Below are 22,455 nucleotides of genomic sequence, written 5' to 3' on the forward strand. Positions count from 1 at the left end.
CCCATCACCTGTAATGGATTCAATAGCATTCGTGAAGCACCTGTACAGAAATGTATGAAGGAACAGTGGAGCACTGAGGGGTGGTGGGGCAGAAGGGGATGCCATTCAACAATCCTACTGGTGCTGGTGTCATTCATGTAACGCAAGTGCAGAGGTGGGTGGCACAATGAAGTGCAAGGGGAAGTTGCGGCTGGTAGTGCTGTACAAGGTAAGTAGGACTTAACGTCGAGGGCAGATGGTGGTAGGCGCAGACAAGTGCTGGGGGGGTGGCCTATAGGGGTACAGAGACAGTCATGCAGTGCTGTGGGCTCGGAGGGGACAGGGGAGGTACACACTGCATCTGGCTTGGCAAGGTCCTTGCAGATTTCAATGTGTCCTGCAGAGTTGTCAGATGCCGCAGATATGTGCCCTTGGATTGGGGCTCTCATCTTGGTGAGAAGGGTGAGACGCTATTGCCTTTGGAGCAGGCGGCAGGCCAGTTTGCCAGAGGATGAGCATGATGCAGGCCATTTCCTCTCTGCCACCCGGCACCTGTGTTTTGGGTTCACAAGATGCGAGTCATGCCAGGAGTCAGCATTGGCATGGGGCTTCAGGCGGATTGTCATGACCGTGGCAAAGACATCCAGTGTACCTGACATAGAGTGGAGCATGGAGTGGGCCCTGTCAGGATGGGAGTGAGCCTAAGGGGGAGCTGGATGGGGGGGAGATTTTGGCAGCATAAGCCTCGACTGACACACACTTCATGGGTTGGAATACCAAGAAGGTGTGTGACAGTGGTGAGGGTGGCTTTGCCTGTGGGGTGGTGCGGGTGAGGTGGGAGGAGAGGAGAAAGTGATCACTCCAGGAGAGAGGAGTGCAGAGAGGGATGGAGAGGGGAAGGTCAGATGAGATCAGAGCATCAAGAGTGTGCCCTGCAGAATGAGTAGGGACAGACGGGAGTTTAGAGGCTGATAGGGAGTTGCTGAGGTCACGGAAAAGTCACGTGGGGGGGGACAACAAGCATGCAGGTGGATGCGTACATCACCAAGGAAGAGGATTTCAGTGTCTGGGGACATGAGTGAGGAGGAGAGGTGAGGCCACTCAGAAAGGAAGTAGTACATTTGACCATTTTTCCGATACACAGTACGCACAGTTTGTGAAAGTCGAGGTGAGATGGAGAGAGACGTCACACAAGCCATTCCAGAGGGGAGTAGGTCTACGTAGGAGTGACAGTGGCAGGAATACCCTCAGGGAAGGCAAGGGCACACCCCCCCCTGCACAGTAGTGCCGGGCCAAGGAGAGGATCTCCTGAACGTCAGGTAGGAGTGTGTCAAAGATGCAGACAGAGCTGGCCGTCAGACATGTTTCCATGAGACCAAGGATGTCAAGGTGCATTACCTCATGTAAGTGACATATATTGGAGGAATGCCTGATGCAGCGGCAGAGTAAGGAGTGTAAATGTGGAGGAGGTTGACAGCCTTGTAGGACTTACGGGGAGTGCTACAGATCAGAGGTGCAGCTTGTGTAGGAGTTGGAGTGGGAGGCGGAGAAGGATCATGGGAGGGTGCAGGGAGGCAGTGCAGGATAGATGAGGAGAGAGGAGGGGGGACAGCAGGAGAGGAAAGGAAGTTGATGAGATGTGGGTAGCATTTGTCAAGGAGAATAAGGTTGGCCTGAGGTCCTTGGACTGAGATGCTCCCATTACCATACTCATCAATTGTGGCCTCTGAGGATTGGAAGGAGGCCAAGAGTACACCCCAACGGGTCACACCATTGATGGTGGAAGAGGAGCAAGGAGAGAGGACTGGGACCATGTGAAGGGTCCATGGGACAGGCAAAGGCATGTATGAGCAGATGTCAGTGAGAGTTAACCTTGAGTAGGCTCAGATGTACTTGTTAGCAATAGGGTGGCTCGCATTGGAGGGCAGGGTGCCCTCATTTGACTGTTTGCAAGCAGGTGTCGTGAGTAGGGCACGATGGTCTGAACAGTAGAAGTCAGGGAAGATAGACCATGAAGAGCAGCATGGAGTGTGAGGGAATGGGGCTTGAAACCAGACGGAACAAGAGCACACAGGTAGGAGGTGGGTGTCAAGGCAAAATCCAGAGTATGACAGCATGTTGAGTGCCATGTATATACAGAGGACGCATTAGCATGTGGTATCATTGCATGTCAGGCATGTGACGATGGAACTTGAATGGCTGGGGGAAAGTGTAGGAATGGTATGTAAGACATAAGATGAATAGACAGGGGAGAATGAGCAACAATGTCGTGACAAAATGACAATTCAAGGGGAACTTCCATGGTGTAGGGCCATATGTGCACTGTTGGCAGTAGGGATAGTGGTGTGGGCACATGGTGTTGCACTGAACATACTGGATGAGGCACATGGGTGACACTATCAACTCTGCCACACACCCCCTTGACAGGCACCCAACATGAAGGCTTCGCACACACACCATGCACATTGATATAACACACATGCATGTGCACTCACCGGATGATGCCTCGTAATCAGGGAGATCTCCCACACCTTGGAGTTGTCCCTCGGTGACGTAGGATCCAGCTACGGACTCGTGTGGTGTGAGTTCTATTTCCTGTGCTGGGGACCCACCTCCAGTCACCAAGGTTGCGGCATGACTTGAGGCCAGTTTATCCTTTGCCCTGCGCTTAAGGTCATTCCAGCGCTTCTGGCAATCACTAGCTGTGCGCCTCACTACTCCAAGGGCACTTATTTTGTCAGCAATGGTCTGCCAGTGTGCCTGGCGTCTGGCATGTGTGGTCTTGGACCCTGCAACGATGACCATTTCCCTATCATGGTCTGACACATACTGAACAAGTGCATTCAGTTCGGCGTCTGTGAAGCTGGGCTTCCTTGATGGGCCGGACTGTGCAGCCGTGCCTGGGGCATCAGCCTGTGCCGGACGTGCACTCTTCCTCTTCCGCTTGGAAGGGGGTGGGGATCCAGAGTGTCCTACGCCGCTGTGGACACTAGGGGCAGGAGCCGTGGTGGACTCAGTACTGGGTGTGTGGGATTGCACACTCAGCATGGGAGTAGGTGCAGGCATTGGGGGTAGAGGGATAGGGTCAGGCCTGATCTGAGGTGCATGAACTAGGACCGACACAGTCTTGGCAGGGTGTATGAGAGGTGGGGTGGATGGAGCCACACCCTGGCCACGGGGGGCAGCAGATGACCTATCTGGCATAGATGCGCGTGTCCTGATGACACCGATGTGCACCGGTGCACGTGCAGTGGACCTGCTGACCTGGATGTCAGCGATGGAGTCACCCTCGGACAGGTCTGGTGCCACAATGGGCTGGTCCAACAAGGGCTGATCAGGGTTGGTATCAGCCACATGACCCTCAACCTGGGGGGGGGGGGAGGGGGGGCATGGGTGTCCCTGACTGGTCCTCCAGACTGGGGGGACAGGGGCACCCTGCAAGTCACAACCACGTCCCCTAGTGGATCCTCCACGGCCACCACGTGTGGCTCGGCCACCTTTGCCACCCTTACGGCTTTCACGCCTCCCAACCATGGCACTGATGTTATTGTGCGTATGGGAGTGGGTGTGCACAATTGTCCTGGGCAATTGGGTGTCAAAGGGGTTGGGTACCAGATGGTATTCGTACCCTAGTGCAGTGGCAAGGCTATATGACACCCCTGGGGAAAGATGACGGGTCACGCAACGCACAGGCACCCCAAAAATTTAAGGAACGTGCACGATACCCCTCCTAGACCACGTGTGCGTATGAAAAACCCTGCACTACGCTGTGGCATCCAGTAACACAGTAATGAATGTATGCGTGTCACACGCAGCCTAGATTGACCTCTGAAGAGGTACGTGACACACGGGGCAAGCACAGATGATAGATGCGTGCGCAACTCACCGTCTGCCAGGGAGAAATGCGTCAAAAAGACGCGCGTGTGCGCGTTGGCAACACCCCCGCCAAAAGAAGAATGGGACGCTGTCTGAGGAGACAGGACAACAGTAGAAGGGAACGCTGTGTGAGGAAACAGGCCCAGGAAAAAGAGCAAAAGAGAAAAAGCTGTCAGAGGTAACAGGGAGTACGACCTTTGAACGCCGTGAAGTAAATCGCGTGTCAACTGACGAAGTACAGAATACACCAACTCGCTCTCCACGAAAAGCACGTACAAGGAAATGGCGTTCTACATGTACCTTTTATGCAGGCCCACAGGTCCTGCGTCACTTCCGCGTGTAGGCGCTGAAGGGCCAGCCTCCAATCACACGCATTGACACTGGCTTGTGTTTCTTTCACGCGTGTTGGGAAACGGCCGTGCGTTATAGACGCGCTTACGGGCCTGGCCCTTTGGACCAATCACGTGGGTTGGGAAACACCCGTGCGTCATAGGCACGCTTACGCGCCTGGCCCTTTGGACCAATGAAATCGCGTACGCGTGCCGACGTGCTTACGCGCTGAGGGCCTTTCCTCGGATTCCACGCAGACGTGCATGATTTTCACGTGCCAATTCACTCCGTATCAAGCTGGCCACGCGTTCACACACGGAAGACCACGCTCCTGCCCAGAAGGCCGAGTTACTGCCCCCCAGTGCCCCGAGCAGCCTCCCACGTGCCATCTGCTGCTGCCTGCCTGCCTGCCTGCTGCCACCGTGCCCTGCCATTTGGTGCCTGCACATCAGCCATCTGCAGGCGTACAGTTGCTGTGTCCACCCCTGCTGGAACTGAAGACTCCCGACTGGAAGAACACCACTCCACAGCCCAGCCCCAGGACCAAGTTGCCCACCCACTCCTGCCTCTGGGGTTGCCATGTCGGGCACTGAAACATCTGGCACCACTGGCAACCCCCAGCCAGAGAGGCAGAGGGGCCCCAGCTTCAGTGTCACCGAGGTTGGGGTCCTGGTGGAGCGAGTCCTGGGGCAGTATGATGCCCTCTTCGGAAGTAGCCGCGCCAACTATGAAGGACGGACTCGGATCTGGGACGACATTGTGACTGCCATCAACGCGGAGGGGGTGGCAGTCCGCGACAACCGACATGTCAGGAAGCGTTGGGAGGACTGCAGGTCCAGGACCCTCTCAAAGGCCCGGCGCCTCGTGGAGGGGGGCCGGGGCCACATGAGTTCGATCCAAATGAGGGTCCTGGCAAGCATACACCCAGCGCTCCACTCCCAGGTCCTTGAGAGGGAGACCCGTCTGGAGTTGAGCGGTAAGTGTGCAGGCATTGCTGTGTGAGACAGTGCATGTTGCAGTGTGCTGGTTGTGTGATGCTGTATGTGTGGAATGGGCCTTGTAGGCATGTATGTGTGCAGTGTTGTCATGGCGATGCATGTGCGACCAGTAATTTGTGGATCACATGGTTGTTGTATGTGTTGCTATGCAACCTGAGGAGGCCTATGCAGATTGGACACATGTGAGCATGCAAGTGTATGTTCGTGGACATGGGTGTGGGTGAGGGATGGATGCGGATGCCAGGTACATGTATGGTGTCGAGGTCGGTGTGCTTGACCTGCATGTCTGTGACTTTTGAATGGCATGGATGCATGACACATGTCTGTGACACTGTACAGATTCACTGATGCTGCCTAATCATCCTTGTATCCACTGTGTTTGTGATGTACGAGGCCACATGGATGTGACAGAGGTGAAGTGTGTGCGTGTGATTTGCATGACCAATGATGCATGTGTGTTCCATGACATCGTACTTTAGAAGAGTGCAGTGGACATGTATGTTGATGTGCATGCCATGGACCATGGGTGTTGCGTGTGTGTATTGCCTGACCCATGTGTTGTGGAGGGACATGATAGAAATGTACTTTACCATTGCCAGTCATCTGATATTGCTTCCTGTGTAGGGGACCATTGTACAGTGCCCTGATGCTTGTGTTCTATGTCTCCCTCTATGCAGCGGCTAGTGATGGAGAGGGCGGAGACGGCGCTGTGGAGGTAGACAGCGGGGATGCCCCCACGGCTGCGGCGGAAGGGGTGGGTGAGCCCCCACAGGGGCCAGCTACAGCGGAAGAGGGCAAGGAGCCATCCAGGTTGGTGGTTTCTACAGAGGAGGAGGCGGCCGAGACTGAGGCACACCTGAGGCCTGGTGGGGGCATCCCTGCTGGTGCAAGTGGTGCAGTCCAGGGCCAGGGGCAGGAGGCAGCACAGGTCGCCGTGGAGGTGCCTGTGCACGTCGCTGTCCCTGACCCTGTGAGTGCACCACCATGCACCAGCATGGATGCCCCGTCCCAGGCCCGTCCGCAGGTGGAGGGGGTGTCTATGTCATCTGACTCCCCTCCACCTGCGGACGAGGGGACCCGTAGGCGCATGGAAAAGGTCCTGATTGGGGTCGCGTTGCGCACGGGGGTCATTCGTGATGATGTGCGTACTTCCCGGGAGGAGCACGCACATCATCACGAAGAGCACCGTGCCGACGTGGCCCAGTTGGGATCTGCCATTGGCGCGGGTTTTCTGCAGGTGATGGCCAATGTGTCGGGCATCTCCTCCTCTGTGGAAAGTATGCGCCGGTCGTTCTCCTTGCCGTCTTCGGCCCAGTTGACACCAGGGCCCCCTGTGGACCTGCCCCGACCAATGCAGCCGGCTCAGTGGGGATCCCATCCCTGCCACAGTCGGGAGTCGGTGGTCCAGCTGGTGTGGACACCATGGCAACTGGACCCCTGCAGGTGGAGGATGTGCCGGCATCATCAGGCAGGGCACGTGCACGACAGCGTCGGTGGATACCATCAGCCTGGATGCCGTCGTGCTGGCAGAGGCAGTGGCTGCAGAGGCAGCGGCAGCGACGTGGGAGGCGTCATGGCTCGGGGCCATCAACATCGGAGGGGCAGCCATCGGCTGGAGGGCAGGAGGACCCTGGACAGAATGTGTCTTCCGTGTGGCAGCGGTTAGGCCACGCAATAGATGCGGAGAGGCGGCGGGCAGAAGAGGGGCGGCTCGCTATGGTCAGGGCAGTGGACTCCATGCAGAGGGCCCTGAGGCGTGCCGAGTGCCTCGAGGAGATCCGCAGGGGCTTGGAGGTGGACACTGCGTCAGCCCTGCGGGCCCTCGGGGCCATTGAGGAGGAACGCCTCGGGGAGATAGAAAGGGAGTTCGATGATGCCCTGGCCCATAACATCTCTCAGTGAGCCGCAGGACTGGCCCGCCGCCTTTGTATATAGTTATGTAGATAGTAGGTTTCCTTTATTTTAATTTATTATTTGGGTTGATTGGACAATGGCCCACGTTTTTTGTATATAGTTCGCATTAGTTAGGTTTTGGGTAGGTTTCATTTTATGGTTTTTAGGGATATTGGACCCGGACAATCATCTTTGTACATAGTTTGTGGATGTTTTCGATTTTATTATTTGGACCATGGGGCAATGTGTTTGTTTTTGATTTCCATTTTGATTGACTTTGCACCCGTTCTTTTGGATTTCACCTTTCATTAGAATTTTTTTTTTTTCCTGTTACTTTGTGTATTCATTTAGGTGTTTATTTTTTTTTCTTTCTTACATTTTAATACATTGTTCTTTTGATTCTATTGTGTGGACTTCTCTCATTGGTTTGTTGACTGTCACAATCTGGGTTTTCACAGTCATGTGTTGCCATTGTGTGAGTCTGACGGACTTGGACTCATGCGCATACTGCTCATTGGTTATGTATCATGTAATGGGTATTTGATTTTTGAATGGATGTGTACCTTGGATGTGTGTATGGACTGGGGTGACATGGGGTGGGATGTGGTTGCCCATGGGATCCTGGGATCTGTATTGTGATTTCCTATTGGTAGGGGAACATCTGTGTGGGCCTGGTGGAGGGTGCCCCACAGTGCTGGGGGGTGGGTGTGGTGGGAGGCATGAGTGGGACATAAGTGGGGGCCTGCTGGCAGGTGCCCCACAGTGCTGGGGGGTGGGTGTGGTGGGAGGCATGAGTGGGACATAAGTGGGGGCCTGCTGGCAGGTGCCCCACAGTGCTGGGGGGTGGGGATGGTGGGAGGCATGAGTGGGACATGAGTGGGGGCCTGCTGGCAGGTGCCCCATGACTGCTGGGGGGTGGGAGTCATGAGCAGGTGTGCAGGGTAATCACCTGTGGTGTGGACTGCATGCAGGGGACGTGGAGGCTGTACAGGGAAGACCTGTGAAGACCCAACGATCGGAGTAGCGTGTTCAAATATCCACGCCCCCCTGAAATGGACGTACCCTGGCTTTTCGCGTGTGAAACTTCCCGCGCACCCCTGAAATGGACGTACCCTGGAATTTCGCGTGTGAAACTTCCCCGCGCACCCCTGAAATGGACGTACCCTGGAATTTCGCGTGTGAAACTTCCCGCGCACCCCTGTAATGGACGTAGCCTAGCTTTTCGCGTGTGAAACTTCCCGCGCACCCCTGGAATTCCCGTAGCCTAGCTTTTCGCGTGTGAAACTTCCCGCGCACCCCTGTAATGGACGTAGCCTGGCTTTTCGCGTGTGGGACTTCCCGCGCACCCCTGGAATTCCCGTAGCCTAGCTTTTCGCGTGTGAAACTTCCCGCGCACCCCTGTAATGGACGTAGCCTGGCTTTTCGCGTGTGGGACTTCCCGCGCACCCCTGGAATTCCCATAGCCTAGCTTTTCGCGTGTGAAACTTCCCGCGCACCCCTGTAATGGACGTAGCCTGGCTTTTCGCGTGTGGGACTTCCCGCGCACCCCTGTAATGGACGTAGCCTGGCTTTTCGCGTGTGGGACTTCCCGCGCACCCCTGGAATTCCCGTAGCCTAGCTTTTCGCGTGTGAAACTTCCCGCGCACCCCTGTAATGGACGTAGCCTGGCTTTTCGCGTGTGGGACTTCCCGCGCACCCCTGGAATTCCCGTAGCCTAGCTTTTCGCGTGTGAAACTTCCCGCGCACCCCTGTAATGGACGTAGCCTGGCTTTTCGCGTGTGGGACTTCCCGCGCACCCCTGGAATTCCCGTAGCCTAGCTTTTCGCGTGTGAAACTTCCCGCGAACCCCTGTAATGGACGTAGCCTGGCTTTTCGCGTGTGGGACTTCCCGCGCACCCCTGAAATGGACGTAGCCTGGGATTTGACGTGTGACACTTCCCGCGCACCCTTGAAAATCGCATGGGCCGCTTGCCGTGATGGTCCAGGGTTAGCGTAGCCCCTTGCGCTGGTTTGTGATTTTTATGAGATTTCCCAGCGCAAGGGGCGTTCCTGGGGGCGTAACTGGCGCTGCAGCGAGTCGCTGCGCCACTGTGCGCCACGGCTGCCTGGGGAGGCTAAAATCCATGAATACGCTGTGCGCCGGATTCGGTTTTGGCGCACGCGGCTGGCGCAGACTATCGCACGCGCACGCTGTGCGCCAGCCGCGTGCGCTACTTGTGCGCTGAATTCTATGAATTACCCTGTAAATGTCTCAATTTGGGCTGCAAAGCTCGCAGACAGCGGGGACAAAATTGGGGCACTTGGAACGCGCCAGCCAAGCGGGCCGTGGCATTTGGGAGAGAAGCCAGTTCGCATTTGCACATTGAGGCGCACTACATAGACGAATTCTAAACTTCAAGTTCTCACAGATGCCTATACTACGTGATGTTGCAAATAAAGAATGCGAAGGACAGCGCCCAGATGAGGCCCACAAGTCTCACCGGAAGTATAAGGGTCTATTGTTTTTTGACCTTGAGACAGGGACCATGCCGAAAGAACTACATTTGAAGGGAGTGCGCAATAACGTAAGAGACGATAAGGCGGAAAATTCAGAAACTAGACCGAGTTTCATTTTAGGTCAGTATACGAAAAATCGTTGTCAAGAGCACGGTCCGTTTTACAGACTACATTACGAAGAGACAAAATGGAAATTTCAAATATAATGTAAGTAAATCTTTACATGCTTTTATACCGGAATGAAGATTTAATGAATGGATGCATGAATAAATGAATGAATGAAGAGCTAGGAAAAGCAAGTAAAACTGTTCGTAGTGGGCACATGGGCATGCAGGTCCACTGGTCTCACTGATCTCGGTCCTTGGCCCAGCCACTTTTCCCTGCACTGCCTACCTGCACTACGGGACTGTCTCTGTATCCTTCAGCCCCTGCTCCCGGCATTTACCTTGCACTTGCCACCAGCTGGCCCTATTATTTAATTTGTATTCAACTAACCATGTACAGCCCTTCCCCATGCGCGATCAGAAAGACACCTGGCCTAGTAGGATCGTTGTCTGTCTGCCCTTGTCCCCCACCTGCCTCCTCACGCCTAGTAACACTTGAGTATAGGCGCGTTACAAATGCCATATCATATATCATATCATTCCTCACGCATGTAGACTAACTGTCGTTTATCATTGTGTGTTGGCCTCGATTTATCTCGTTACTTTTCGCATTGATTTTAGAGCCGAACATACTCTATTGAACTATCCTTGCAAGCAAATAGTTTCTGATCGGCCGTAATAAATAAAATGAGTAATATTAATGAAGTTCGGCTAGCGAGACTAGTTATCATTTTTTTGTTTTCATAACAGGTATTTGATCCCATTCTGCCACTGCCATCTGTTTGAGACACCGGCGGATGGATTCTTCAGCAGACACCTGCAGCTTCGTGTCAACAACTGGAGCACGATCACCATATTATGGGACGATCGCCAAGGGCCCACATGCCCTTATGCTGTGCTAGAAGCAACATAACAACCTTTAGGCTGGACTAGTGCCTAGTTGATGGAACAGCCTTCACTGTGCTTCCAAAGTGATTCTTTATACGAAAATGAACACCATGTGTACCATAAAGGAACAGCGCGTGACTCAAGATGAAACGGAACAGTTATTGCGGATACAGATAAAAGAAAATAAATGAGTTCATATGGCAATTGCTGAATATTCTCTAAACATTTAATGTCAAATAAATGCACTTTACCAAATGTACCGTGTTGCTGTTTCATTTTAAAGTACAGTTTCATATTCCGAATTGTGGCGCACTGTGTTGTGAGTTGATCTGTGTTGGTTTCCGGGTTCTGTGTGGAGGCGCGCAGAAGACGACTGGGCGCGTTTGCCTACGCAGCACAGTAACATCACGGGGAGAGGCGGGGAATATGAATGTTTTGATAATGTCAGGCTCAGGGGCGGGGGAATTGATTTAGTGCCGCAAAAGCAGGTCAGCCAGGGCGATCAGGGAAAAGATAGGATTATCAGAAAATGGCGGTTCCCTGGTGCTTGTTTTCGCGTGCGTTTAATGGACGAAAACTCGGGTAAGGTCCATAGGAAAGTTTTCTAAAATCGAGCCACTTAGGCTTAAAAAAAACATGGCCGACCCGTTGGGACAATAAAAATTTTTACTAGACCATGCCTTTAACCTCAATCTTTTGCAAACTTTCTACAAAGACTCTTTGGGCATAACCCCACTGTGTGATCCTGGACACATTTCGCTTGCTCTCTCGAAGAGTGGGCCTGGCATTTGAACTTCCTTGTTCCCCAGTAGACTTTGCCTAACCTGCCTCACTGTTGTTCGTTGAAAAGTATTGAAATTTGTGTGCTTTCATAACTCTGCCTTTTTAATAACTTACTAGAGTGCCATCTTATGTTAAGCGCTCACCTCTGTTTGAAAATAAGTGGTGTTTTTCATTTAGACTTGTCTAATAAGTAATTAGGGTTGTATATATATATATATATATATATATATATATATATATATATATATATATATATATATATATATATATATATATATATATATATAATAGTGACTGTGTTGAATGTATTTACGTCTCTTTGTGCTAGTGTAATATAAGTGTGTCTTTAAATAAATAATTATATACTTTTACACCAAAGCTCTAGTCAGGGTTTGCTTGTGCTACTGTGTCTCTGTACCCATTGTGTAACTTTATATACTGCCTAACTCATCTTGAGAGAAGTCTGACTGCTCAGCCACAGCTACCAGATAAATCTGGGTGGTGCAGACTGCTACCAATTGGGTTTACTGCCAAGCACCTGCAGTCCTAAATCTTTTGCAGTGGTCCCTAAGGGAACTGCGCAGGGAACTGCGCAGGTTTCTGCCTAACAGGTGATAGGAAACAGAAAGCCGGAGGTGTATGGCTTGCATGTGGGGCCTTTCAAGAGAAGGTCTAATGTATCATGCATAAAATAAGAATGTCTCAATCAGGGAACACCTTGAAAAGATGAATGCTTGGGAATATATGTTAGAAAAGCAATAGAAGGTGTGCTTGCCCAGGCCTTGCAGTGGGGCTGTCCCAGTCTGAACTCACCTGCAGCAGTGATGGCAAACTCCACTGGCTTGCTGTCCTCATAGTCCAAACCTTCACTCTCTTCATTCTCGTCTTTTATGCAAACAGAAATAATCTCTGTCCCTGTTATACAAAATGTAAAAAAGAGAGCATGTGTAGGGACAGAATCTTACCATTCATTCCATTCAAAGGCTTGCAAGCATGTACCATGGAATGCTTATCATGAACATACATTTACCAGCGGTTTGCCCGTTCTGAGAGATTCTACAGCTCTGTGTATGTCACACAACCCGCCTGCTTGAGAGCTACTGGGACCTATGGGGTGACAGAGCAGGTAGAAAATGAAGCAGAAGGAGAAAAGTTATTGTATTTATTGAGGAAGAACAGGGGGTCACTTGGACCAGCAACGACTTCGAAAGTGAGGCAATGGCAGAGAGAAGAGGCAGTGGTGTTTCAGGGTGCTTCTACCCAAGAGCATGGCTGGATTGAATGGCGTGCACAGGAAGGGGTGAGAACAGGAATATAAACCATGGACAGGGACTGGACTCCAGGATTTCGAGATGTACTAACTACAGAGTGCTTCTGGGGGCAGAATACAGGAGTGGTGGGTCGGGGGGTAAGCAGGAGGGGAGGGTGGATGGGTTGGGGGGGCTCCTTTCATCGCTAGCAGATGGAGCTGGATTTTGAAGGATTCCCCTGAAGACAGCATTAATGTTCAGAGGTGGGGAGTCCATTCCAGTGGAGTGTGTCAAGGAGAAAAAGAAGTAGGTGGCACAGGGAGAGAAGGGGTCCTACTGGTTCCAAAGATAGGAGGTGCAGACCTTTTGAGATGGGGAGATCTTTGTCACACTTTCTGCACTAGAATTAAAAGGTGAGCATCTTTTACTCGGGGTGCAATTTTCATATTGGAGAGAATAACTGTGTAGGGCGACATATGCTGATTAAATCTCTCTATTAGTTGGGGGATAAGAAGGGGACCATTCTCCAAGAGATAAATCAAATCCTCAGTACATTACTTGCCCTTTTTGAAGGTATTCAAAAGGAAACCAGGGTCCGCTCTAATACTGGACTCTGCATTGGCAAAGCTCAATAATACAGGCATTCATGTAAAATTGAAAGTGTTCTTCCAATCGACACAGAATGAAAATGTACTTCCCGGGCCCGCTTCAATCTCGACTCATCAGAAGGTGGTGGAGAAGGATCACCTACAAACAGATCTAACTCAGCACTCTCTCCGTCAGGTTCTGAAGACTCCACTGCTCCTCCCATCCTAGCAGCGGAAGAGTCACCCTCTGCTCCCTGTGCCTCCCCTGGTGTAGACAGCGAACAGCGACTCAAGTGACCAGCTAAAGCAGGCTTGTACAACCTTTTTGAAAATTGGGCCAAAGCATTAACTTTTTGTTACCCAGTGGGCAAGCGAGCCAAATTCAACGAGCTCACTGAAAACAATATCATATTTGAAAGCGATTGTGTGTGACTTTTACATAATAGCATCACATAGCATCTGCCGTCGAGTCCCAAGGATAGCTTTTGGTGTCGGGGGCAGTGGGTATGATTCTAAGGGGGGCCCTCCATCATAAATGATACACAGCCAGTGGTTTAGGTGTTAATAGTTTCCTGAAATAGTGGTAACGACTGAGCGTAGCAAGGGAGCTACAAGGATCTAGGGAGGGATTGGGGGTCCCCCCCAAGAAGTTTCTCAAATGTGGGGTTGAAATGGTGCATTTTACAGCAGAAAAACTGACCAAAAAGCATATAATTTACAATCGGTTCTAACGGGTAACATGAAAATTCCATAACATCAACAGCAGACAAGGAGATTATACGACACATTTTAATGATCAATGTGTCCACGGTGTAAGCCAGCACTTGCACTGTGGTAACACGTGTTCATGCGGGTTCAGCTGAATATCTGCCTCTGTAGAAACAGATTTATGCTGGTTTATTGTGATGTATGGACTTTTCACGTAATCTCTACAACCGAGTATTCTTACATGCCAATTAACATATTTCTCCCAGATATAGCTGGGTAGGTACGTCGTCAAGTGCCTACGGTGAAGACTGTGCCAAATCCTGGCTTCACCACTTAACCAAAGTGTGTGATCCTGGGCAAAATTATTTGATCTCAATGTGCCTCTTCTGCCAAAATTAGAATTTCCAAGAATTGATGTGGGTCACACTGTATGGCACTATTAAAAAAGCCTCCCATATAGCATTGTTCCATATATAATAACAGTGACCATAGCGATACAGTGTTTGATGTGTGATATACAAGTAGTCAGTTGAGGGTAAAGCCGGAGACTAAGAATGCGTGCATCAAGATTAGGCAGTAAATAAATGATATAACAGTGGGAATGGAAACTAGGGGAGGGGGTAATTAGCATTTCTTAATTAATTGTTTGCTTATATGTACTGGTCATGTTTCTTCCTCGCAGCTCTGCCATATGCCCAGGATATATAAACACACAGGCAGTTCCTAGGGTTCTGGTTGCAAACTGCAAGGTGACAGTTGGGTCCCAGCACGCATCAAAAAAAGCCTGCTGTCCTCTTATTTTGTCCCCCACAATTTGGTTTCCTTTTTAAGGAAGGCACACGCACACCACTTTAGCAGCAGTGCTGCCATCCAGTCATAATGGCAGGGGAAAGAGGCTGAAACGTATGGCTATGCCCAGCAACACTCACAGTTTTTATTACATTTAGGTAAAGACACAGCGCATTCCAAGTTGTGATTAAATACGATGTTGGCAGACTCATGCGTTTTTCGTAACAATAAGCACGCCAACATCGTATATAACCACATTTTGCAATGGGAGGTGTCATTTCCACGTCGAATGGAGGAAGGGATGGGTTTCCCCCTTACCATAAACCAGTCGTGACCCAAAGCTGACAGAGATCAGGGCCTCTCGTCAGGCTAGTTAATGATTTATATTTCCTCTTGACATTCTACAAAACAGATGCTTACATTTGCTAAAGACCGAACCCCAGTAAGAACTGCAGGGCAGACAGCAGGACAACGAGATGGTTTTTTTTCACACTGGTAATCGCAGTCTGACCTGCTGTCTCCCCGAAATGGTGTGCGGACAAATTTCTTGCACCACAGTCTCGGACTTCATAAATTGCTCTCTTTATTTGTGTTACTTAGCGATTCCCCTGTACTTGCCGACCCCCAGACCCACTGTGGTTCCTCTCTGTGGTTCCTCCTGAAGCCCCGGCAGCTTACATTAGATCACATAATAACATCATGTGGTCGAATGAAAGGGCATATATGAAATAAATAGAGATTACATCCACTGACAAGCAAACCAGCACCCAGTTAGGATTTCAACATAGGCTAACGGCATCTGCCTTTCGTCCAATGCATAAATGCTCTCTCGACCTGCTCCAGGACTTGCCTGCTTGTGCCATTAGTAATGCAGTCTACTGCACAGCAAACAAATACGGTTCTTTTTTTCCATGGACCCAGCGTAGTGCGTTCTAAACGCCAGGCACGTATTAGTTCAGAAGTGCTCCCACCATATTCCTTCCCCAGCATTGCATGTCAACAGCCAATAGAAAGCTGTTTTGGGTCTAGGGGGAGGGGCGAAGGGTGCAAACTGCAGTACAGTGTTTACATTTTGGTAGAGGATACAAGGGTCACAGAAAAAGGCTTGGAGGGCAGCATTGCGGCCCGCGGGCCGTATGTTGGACAAGCCTGAGCTGAAGGTATTTCATGGGCTAACTGTAGGAACTGGAGTCTGCTTTCTAGAGGCAATACAAGTCTTCTGTAGTCCCCTGGGATAGACTCAGTCGGTTCACTGAAGAAGAGCCCATCTTCCCAGTACAACCCATGCTTCCCTAGCTCTTGCCCATCCAGCTGGGAAGCTGCCTGTTGGTGAAGACATTCAAGAGTAGGGCACTCCCTTTGACCTCTGCTGAAGTCTGCCCTAGAGGGTCCACCTTCTGCCAGTAAAGACTGCAGCTCAGGATGGCTGCAGGATCCAGATCTCCAACAGGAGAAAGGTCCTCTTCCAGCTCTGATCCTCAGCAGCTGACTCAACCACACTAGGTTGTCCCTCACACTATGTCTCTGCTGGTGGAGGAGTCACAGGTGTGACTTTGGATAGTCCTCTCGGGGATGTCCTTGTTGGTAGCACAGGAGTGCTGGCTGGTTTCTTCCTGGAGGCTTTAGGTTTCCCTTTTTCCTCTTTCTTCTTAGAAATTACAGTCAGCAAGTCCTGTGGCCTGGGGGTTATAGTTTCCTCTATAAATTCCCCTGAAGAGCCCCTTAAGGTACTCTCTCTGGCCTTCCGAATCTGCTCCGGTTTCCTTTTGCTGGGAGGCCTGGGGGTGCTTGATACAACTCCAAGAGTTTTCAAGTCATTCCCCAACAGGACTCTCCCAGGTACTTCACTCTGCACACTTACAGGTAATCTTGACGGTCATGTCATTGCACTGGATGAGAGCTGGTAACTGTGGAAGCACTTGGACAGAGCCTCCAGCAAGGTTAGTGAGGTATTTGGGTGCCTAAGCAACATCCTCTACCTTGAAAAATGATTCATCATTCTCGCCCTTGAAACACTTATGTATAGGCGCGTTATAAAATGTCATATCATATCCACTACAGTAATGCTGGCCCCCAGTGTCTCTGGTGGCAGGGGTCTCCTGACCATTCACAAGAACACCGTCTTTGTAATACTCTTTAGTATTGTCTGGAATTGTCTAAATGCTGCTGTTCCCACAGACCCAGGGACACTAAAGAAACACTGGCAGCTGAGACTTTCATGGGTTCATCAGCCAGTAGGTGAAGGTTTCCACTTGCCATTGGTACTTCTTCCTCTGGGGAGAAGGCTAAAGAGACAGTGTGGATCCCTGAAGTTCTTCCCTTACATCTGGGATCCCCTTTCGCATGGTCAATTGACCCACAAGCATAACATTTTCCAAATGTCTTTATGAATGGTGGTTTGTTCTGACCTCCTTCTGGTTTGGCACCAAGAGGTACACTAGCCTGATTCGGTTTCCCTTGTGGCTTACCCTTGTTATGTTTGGGGCCCCCTTTTGGATTGGAGGTATTAGAATTCTCTTTTTTATCTTTCTTGTTATGATTTCCCTCATCCTTTTTCTGAGTTGCCCCAGAATCCTTGTGATTAGCCCTGTTGGCAACCCACAAGTCAGCAGCGTTAGCTAACTTCTTTGGATCAATTTCCTTAGAGTCAGCCAAGTGCTGTCTCGTCTCAGGAGAGCCAAAATCATAAATAGATTCGGCATAAGTGTTAACTCTAACCCTTAAACCAACCATCTAAGTTTTTCAAACATTCACACACCCAGGTAGCCCAAGGGGTACCATCATGCTTTTTGAGGGTTCTAAACCTCTTACGATACTGGGAAGGGGTCTTCCCAAAACTAGCTATTAATGCTAGTTTCACACTTCATACTCCATTCTGTCTACTTCTCCCATCTCCATTACAACATCAGATGCAACTGGGGGTAGCCTAGAAAAGAGCCAAGGAATCAACTTTCAAGCGCATGATTCAACTCCATTTCTCTGAGCTTAAGTTCTTGATGCTTACTTTCAGTTTGGGCTTGGACTCTCTTGAATTCTAACTCAAGTCACGCAGGGAGGCGGGTGGAGGATGGATTCGCAAAGCAATTCATCCCAGACCTCCAGCAGCCTTGGTGCTAATAGCGCCACATGTTCCTGATAGAACTCCAAAGTGTGTCCATCCTGCCCGGGGGGCCTTAACCTTCGGGAGATCAGTGATGGCTTTGACGATTTCATCTATTGTAATCGGGGCATCGAGCTGTTCTCTGGTGGATTGAACTATATATGTCATGGGGATTCGGTCAAGGAGTTCACGACGTCGCTTACATCATGTTCACAGGATGGTGTATATAGATCAGCATAGAAATTGCGGAAGATTTCAAGTATTTGTTGATCAGACCAGTATTGAGCAACATGTGCATCTCTAATGCATTCTATCTGGGTTCTGCCAACCTCCGCCCAGACCAGTCTAGCAAGTGCCCCCCCCCCCAGTCTATCACCCTCCCCATATTTCCTTGCTGCACATGGGCGAGTGAGATACTTATTTCTCGCAGGGCATGTGATTCGAACGCCTCCAATTCTTCCCTTATTTGTGCTAGCTTAGAGGGGGTAGCTGCTCTAGCATTTTCTCGGTGCAGGTCCTTAAGTCTAGCCTCGGAGCAGTGTAAGTCGTTCCTTATGGTCTCTAATATACCCGCCTCCCGTGAAATGGACATTCCCCTTATGTACACCTTAAAGGCCTCCCATCGGCCCCCGAAGGTCGCATCTTGTTGTGCATTGCATTCGAAAAAAGGTTTTTATATCCGAAAGGATTTCTGGTTTAAGACTATATCCCGCAGCGCTTCCGACTTGAAGTGCCAGGCAGAGCAGGTAGGCTGGGTGGGTGGGCCCAAGTTTCACTAGCATTGTCACCGGAGCGTGGTCTGCAGCGTGCAGGAGAGTCTGAGCTTCGACGACTTTGCCCATCAGTCCGCATGTTACATGAAACAGATCGATCCTAGATGAACTATCGTGCAAAGATGAGTAATCGGTGTATTCCCTCTCACAGGGGTGAAGAGTCCTTCACATGTCTCGCATGCCAAGCAACATAATATGTGGGCATGTAAACTCCTGGCCGCACGGGACAAAGCTCACACTCTTTCCAGGAAAAAAATCAAGTCCTCAAAAATCCAGCAAAGTTGCTGCGGGTCTCTAAGGTGAAGGGAATTAGCACATTTATGAGAATTCTCCCTAACACTACCCCCACACTCCCCCCAGACTAAGGGACAGGAGGATTTAATCTACCCCTGGATGAATCTCCTTACTCCAGTCAGTCATACATTTTGGATAGACCGCCAAAATGCTGATGATTACCCTCTGACCGGTGTTCAATGGTAAAATCAAACCCCTGCAGGCGGATTCACCATCTTAATTTATGATTCTCTCCCTTCATCGGTATCAACCATCTCAAGGGTTGGTGGTCAGTCTAAATCACAAAAGTAGATCCACACAAGTATTGTCTAAACTTCTTCAGTGACCACACAATAGCAAAACACTCTTTCAATGGTTGCCCACCTTGTTTCTGGTTCCATCAGCTTTCTGCTGAAGCAGATGGGGTGCTCCCTACCCTTCTCATCCAGCTGACTCAGAACTGCACCTATACGTGTAATGGAAGCATATGTTTGCACAATGAAGGTTTGGCTGTAGACAGGAGCTCTTAAGACTGGATCTTGACAAAGGGCTTTCTGAAGTCTTTCAAATGCCTTGTTGCACTCCTCATTCCGTCTGACCTTTTTAGGAAATTTGGGTGGAGATCACATTCAAGGGAGAAGCTATGGACCGATAGTTCTTAATAAAGTTCCTATAACAACCAGTGATACCTAAGAAGGCTCTCACTTGGCTTTGAGTAGTAGGGGTGGCCCATTCCTGTAAAGCTTGTACTTTGCTAGGCAGTGGCCTTATTTCACCTCCTCCTACCTCATGTCCAAGGTAGACCACTTTGCTCTGACCAAGTTGACATTCCTTGCCTTTATGGTCAGATGGGCCTGCTCAAGAGCCTGCAAAACATATCCCAGGTGGTCAATATGTTAGAGCTGAACACTGCAATGTCTTCCAAGTATGCCATGCAGAGGTCCTCCATACCATTCAGAACTTGATTAACCATCCTTTGGAATGTGGCAGGTGCATTCTTTAGTCCGAAAGGCATTACCTTAAACTGTTAGAGGCCTGCTGGGGTTGAGAATGCAGTTTTCTCTTTGGCATGGTGTGTCAGTGCTATATGCCAATAGCCTGACGTTAGGTCAAATGTACTGAGGTACTTGGCTGAACCAATTTTGTCCACCAGATCATCTGTCCTAGCTAAAGGATGGGCATCAGTCTTAGTGACTGCATTTGATGGGCATCAGTCTTAGTGACTGCATTTAGTCCACACAGAATCTCAACTCCTTGGATCCTGCCTTTGGCACTAGAACAACTGGACTTGACCATGGGCAAGTAGAGGGTTCTATTACCCTGAGATCAAGCATCTTGTTGACCTCTTCCTTTATGTGGGTTCTGACATTAGCTGACATCCTGTAACCTCTGATTTTAACGGGTAAACAGTCACCAGTGGGAATATCATGCTGGTCCTAAGGGGTCAAGCCTGGTGATAGTGAAAACAGGGAGGCAAACTGATTTAACAGAAACTTGCACTCCTCCTGTTGTTCCAGTGTCAGATTAGAAGAGAGGTTAACTCCTATTTTGTCATCTAAAGGTTGTCCACTCTCTTCCTCCTCTTGAGCTGAAGCTAGAAGCAAAGCTCCCACTTCTGGTCTGGTGACATAAGCTTTTAGACAGCTGGTGTGAAAGACCCTGGGGGCCTCCTTAGATAGTTGACTTCTCCACGTTTTCCCACAACCTTGAAGCGTCCTATCCATTTGTCATGTAAGGCTCTCTGCCTCGTAGGAACCATGACTAAAACTTGCTGGTCTTGAGTCAACTCAACCATGTTGGCCTTCTGGTCATTTCAATGCATCACCAGAGCCTGACCTGCTTTTAAGTTATCAGACGCTTCTGTCATCGTGTGTGTCATTCTCCGCCAGAGACCTAACACATAGTCAGTGACTATCATTGGCTTGGGAGAAGGAGCACTCTCCAACCCCTCCTTAATTAGGGCCAATGGACCTCTAACTGGATGACCATAGAGAAGCTCAAAGGGACTAAATCCAACTCCCTCCTGAGGGACTTCTCTATAAGCAAATAGAAGGCATGGCAGTAGAAGGTCCCACTTTCTTCTAAGGGGTTCCTCTAAAGCACCCATCATGCTCTTCATAGTACGGTTAAACATCTCTACCAATCCATTGGTCTGTGGATGGCAGGCAGTTGAGGACTTGTAAATTACTCCACAGTTTTTCCACATGGCCTGCATGTAGTGGGACATAATGTTTGATCCCCTGTCAGAGATGACCTCCTTAGGAAAACCTACCCTGGTAAAAATACCAAGTAGGGCCTTAGCAACAGCCTGAGCTGTAAAAGTCCTCGTATGTATGGCTTTAGGGTACCTAGTAGCATGGTCTACTACAACCAATATAAAGCGATTGCCTGAAGAGGTTGGGGGGTCTAAGGGACCAACAATGTCATTTCCTACCCTCTCAAAAGGGACTCCCACCACTGGGAGAGGCACCAAATACTCAAGGTTTCTTGGTAAAACACGTATTAATTTATTACACAATCATTTAGAAAACATTTCACTACTAGAAGACAATTTATTATATACCAATACAAAACTAAGATTTTGAGACAGTTTGAGTTCCCCTGAAATAGGAGTTCAATTCAGGTCAATAGGCCAGGCCAAAGTCAATGGGCTAGTGTTCTGGATAGGAAAGAGCAGTTCTGGTATCAAATGGTTAAGTCTTTGCAAAAGTTCTCCGAAGTAGTTTAGGCGAAAAAGAATCATTTGTGGGGTCACAAGCTGATTAGGCCGGTTTATAGTGATAATATCGAATAAAAAAATCTCGAAAACAAAAGGCCGAAAAAAAAAATAATATCGAATTTTTTTTTCAATGCGTTTTTTTTCAAAATGGGGGGGTTCCCCCCAACCCCCTTTTTTCATTTTTTTTATTTTACCCCTTTTTTTTTACTTACCTGACCCCAAAAACATATATAAATAAATAAAAAATTCGATATTTTTTTTTCCGAGATTTTTGTTTCGTGCTTTTTGTCATTCGAGATTTTGTTTTCGAGATTTTGACTGACCACCGATTAGGCCTGCAAGTTGGGAAAGTTTCACAAACTTTCACTGAGAGAGTGGCATTCTCTCAATCGGGTTGGCACAGTAGCTTAGTATGAAAAATCAAATGCAGCTGAAGCCGTTGGTTCCAGGCAGTTCCTGCAGATCTCGTTGTTCCTGAGCCTCAGTCGTGGGGACAAGAGGGAGGACATTGGGGGACTCCTGCACTGCACGGGATTGTTGAAGAAAGCAAACAAAATTGAGTCACTTCAGTTCCAGTAGCTGTACATTGAAGCACACAAGCTGGTATCCCTCTCCCTAGTTAATCCTAACCAGCCTTGAGAATGGTGTCCAGGTGGCTTACGAGTTGATTGGTACCACCAACTCAAAGGAAGAAGTCGTCCTTGAAGGGTCTTCTCTGTCGAGATGAACTTGGCAATTCAGACCTGCAGCAGGGCTTCACCGGGCAAAGCAACGGTCCAGGAGTAGCAGCCGCCGTCCTCTTCCAGCTCTTCGTCGGTTCTTTCATGCCAGTGGTCGATTCTGTCCAAGAGACTGTCCTTGCAGGACAGTCAGCCAGCCAATCATGCCAGAGGGCATTTGGGTCTCCTA

General features: G+C 49.7%; 1 protein-coding gene across 9 annotated transcripts in view; it reads right to left on the reverse strand.

The window, feature by feature from the left end:
- LOC138566143 (zinc finger protein 773-like) overlaps positions 1-22,455 on the reverse strand; it is a 225,801-nt gene that overhangs the window by 152,860 nt on the left and 50,486 nt on the right. For 8 of the 9 annotated variants that reach the window (XM_069643153.1, XM_069643152.1, XM_069643150.1 and 5 more), the window contains one exon: positions 12,161-12,262. The exons of the other annotated variant lie outside the window; for it this stretch is intronic. In XM_069643153.1, coding sequence (XP_069499254.1) covers positions 12,161-12,262 — 102 coding nt within the window. The remainder of the gene's footprint in view (positions 1-12,160; positions 12,263-22,455) is intronic. 9 annotated transcript variants of the gene reach the window in all.

This window comes from Ambystoma mexicanum, chromosome 2p, assembly GCF_040938575.1.
Source record: "Ambystoma mexicanum isolate Mex_15411 chromosome 2p, UKY_AmexF1_1, whole genome shotgun sequence".
Lineage (NCBI taxonomy): Eukaryota > Metazoa > Chordata > Amphibia > Caudata > Ambystomatidae > Ambystoma > Ambystoma mexicanum.